At 36.6% G+C, this 2,894-nt stretch overlaps 1 protein-coding gene across 1 annotated transcript; it reads left to right on the top strand.

Moving 5' to 3' along the window:
* Positions 1-1,573: 1,573 nt before the first annotated feature.
* LOC112519938 (protein FAR1-RELATED SEQUENCE 11-like) lies at positions 1,574-2,399 on the top strand. Its single transcript, XM_025128257.1, has 2 exons — positions 1,574-1,942; positions 2,031-2,399. The coding sequence occupies exons 1-2, from the start codon at positions 1,574-1,576 to the stop codon at positions 2,397-2,399; spliced, it is 738 nt and encodes a 245-aa protein (XP_024984025.1).
* The last annotated feature ends 495 nt before the right edge of the window (positions 2,400-2,894 follow it).

The following is a 2,894-nucleotide window of genomic DNA, read 5'->3' as shown; positions in this document are numbered from 1 at the left end:
TTTATCTAAACTATGGATAAGCTTTAATATTAAGATAAACATGAAGTGCAGCTGTCGACTTGTCATCTCCAGCTGTCTTCCATGGGATGATGAATCAACCTTATCTTCATATCTTCATCTTATGCCTCTAGTTGAATTGCTGAAGAAAACTCTAAGTATTGTTGACCAGAGGAGTGATGAAGATGCTCTTTCCATCGCATCCCTGGTTGTTCATCGACCCTCTGGTTGTTCTCCAGATTTAGTCAATTCTGCCTTGATGTCTTCATCGGTCTTCTGGTTCTTCATCACTTATTGTTTTTCATTACTTTTACCCTTTATGGATTATGGGGTCTAACATAGATGGTTTGTGTGTAGTTGGGAGGGAAACCCAAATAAAAAGCAATTTGATTCTATGGAGATTCAGCCCGGTGAGAGGAGATACCGCAATACGAACCTTAAACGTTGTGGATGTAATGCATGTATAAAAATCCATTTGACGAAGGATAGAACCTGTTACGAGATATACAAGTTTGTTGAGGTACATAACCATGCGTTGTTCAATATTAACAATCGTCGTTTTTTCTAGGAAGAATAGACAGATGAAGTATATAGATTTCAAAACTGTACTAAATAGTTCGAGTTACAAAGTCGGTGAGAGAAGAGCTCACCGTATTCAAACGGCATTGAACGGGGGATTTGAGCATACTCGAATTTCTGAAATTGACTTCCAGAATTTTAAGAAGGATGATGTTGCTTGTGTTGGGAATAAGAAATGTTGATCAATAAACTATCAAACAGATGGGATATTGTCCCAGGTTATTTCTTTGAATACAAGTGCAATGAATAGGAGTTCCGCAATTTTTTGGGCAGATGAAGTTGCTAGAATTAACTACAAAGAATTCAGTGATGTCATATCGTTCGACGGGACGTTTCGCATGAACAAGTAAGATTCTCGATTGCAATAAAGTTTTTAAAGTTTATTACGCGTTGCTATTTTATGGGCATATGACGTGGCTAGACTAGATACAAATAATTGGTTGATATGTGTTTCAGGCATGCCATGATTTTCGTTCCTTTTTTTGTTGTTGACAATCACAAGGCTTCCGTTGTTATCGGATTTGCTCTAATAAGTGGCGAGACAATTGAGAACTTTACATGGGTTCTAAAGGCTTTCCTAAAATATCATGATAAGCAACCAGTTTCATTATTACAGACCAATGTTCGGCAATGAAGCAAGCTATTTCGATGGTGTTTACGGAAGCCAAGCACAAACTCTGTATGTGGCACATTATGAAGAAGATGCCTTCAAAGGTAAGTAGTATTTATGGAATGCTATTGTTTTTAAATGAGGTTATTGTTTATTGTTTCATTAGTGGTAGCCATATACACGCAGGTTAGTGTCGCACTAAATCAAGATCATATGTTTAATAAAGTTATCAACAAGCTCATATGGAACATACATATTGGCCCAGCGGAGTTTGAGAGTCGTTGGCATGAGATGATCAATCAATACAATCTAGGTGGCGATCATTGGTTCACAGAAATGTATGACATCCGACACTCATGGATTCCTGCCTTTTAAAAGGACACGCCGATGTCTGGTCTAATGAAAAGAACCTCAAGATCTGAGAGTTCAAATTCGTATATTAATATATACGAATCATACTGGTTTGATTTGGTTCAATTCCTTAATAATTACGACGTAGCTATAGAGAAACAAAGATACAGACAATCTGTTCACAAAACAGTAACGAGAACCACTAATCCAAAGTTTGTTACTCCATTGCGTTTAGAAAGTCATGCATCAAGTATATACAGTCTAAATGTGTTTTTTGACATCCAAAAGAAAATAAAGAAGGTTGTATGGTTCTGTGCTATAGAGACCGACGAATGCCGAGATGATTTCAAGTCATTCGTGATAAGCCACAAGACCAAGAAATCATCTGACAACATCACCTATCTGGTATCATATCCCTAACTCACGAAACAATGGTTTTTATGTTATTTAATTTTATTTTGATTGTGGTTGTTCGCAAAATTTGTCACTTTAGGTGTCTCGTAATTACTCAATAAACACCGTCAAATGCGAGTGCAACCTATTCACGCGTAACGGGTATCTTTGTCATCACGCGTTCAAGGTACTGTTAAACGATGAAGTTGAATGCATTCTAGATAAATATGTTTTACATCGATGGAAACGACAATTAGTTCCAATACATATACAATCAGCAAGAGTTCGTTATGGCGAGGTTGATGCCGAGAAAGATACGTGTATAATTGATGTCTATTCCAAGGTCGACGACATAATAAGCATCGCCCGCAATGATAAATCTATATTGGCTAGATTGGAGCGTTATCTCGACAAATTCATGGTTGATATAGAGAAGGAAGTTCCATATGAAGACCCGTCCCAACAGTAGTTGGATGCGATTAGAGATCATTTAGGTGTTTCCATACCTGATGAGGTGGACATTCTACCACCATCTGGAATAAGGAACAAGAGTTGTGGCACTAGTAAGAGGCTGGTAAGTGTATATGAGAAAATACAGACCAATAGCAAAAAAGAAAAATGAAAATGTGCAGCGAATGGACAACGTAGTGGTCATGACTCATGTAATTGCCCATAATTGATAGATTAGTTAGAATTCAAGTATTTGGAAGTGTTATCGTTTCGGTGTAATTTGTTGACGTCAAACTTACATATGTTCATGCGACACCTTCGTCTTATGTTTTGGATATGATATGCAACTACAATTTCTTATTAGTATCTTATCCATCATAAAATAGATTTAGGTTAAATGTTTTTTATTTACCCGATAAGTACTGAAAAAACATCAATTGCGTGTTTTCTAATTAATGGTTTCGTATGGATTTGGTTTTATGCAGTTTGTTGTGCCTTATATTAATAGTATAAG

Source organism: Cynara cardunculus (genome assembly GCF_001531365.2).
Source record: "Cynara cardunculus var. scolymus isolate 2C chromosome LG 10, CcrdV1, whole genome shotgun sequence".
In the NCBI taxonomy this organism is placed as follows: domain Eukaryota; kingdom Viridiplantae; phylum Streptophyta; class Magnoliopsida; order Asterales; family Asteraceae; genus Cynara; species Cynara cardunculus.
This window is presented reverse-complemented; position numbering and strand designations above follow the sequence as displayed.

What these genes read in the sequence shown, in the direction of transcription:
- LOC112519938 (XM_025128257.1), top strand. Translation starts at nt 1,574, where the DNA reads ATGTCTGGTCTAATGAAAAGAACCTCAAGATCTGAGAGTTCAAATTCG. An exon ending in CTGACAACATCACCTATCTG is followed by an intron (nt 1,943 to 2,030) that starts GTATCATATCCC and finishes TTGTCACTTTAG; the next exon opens with GTGTCTCGTAATTACTCAAT.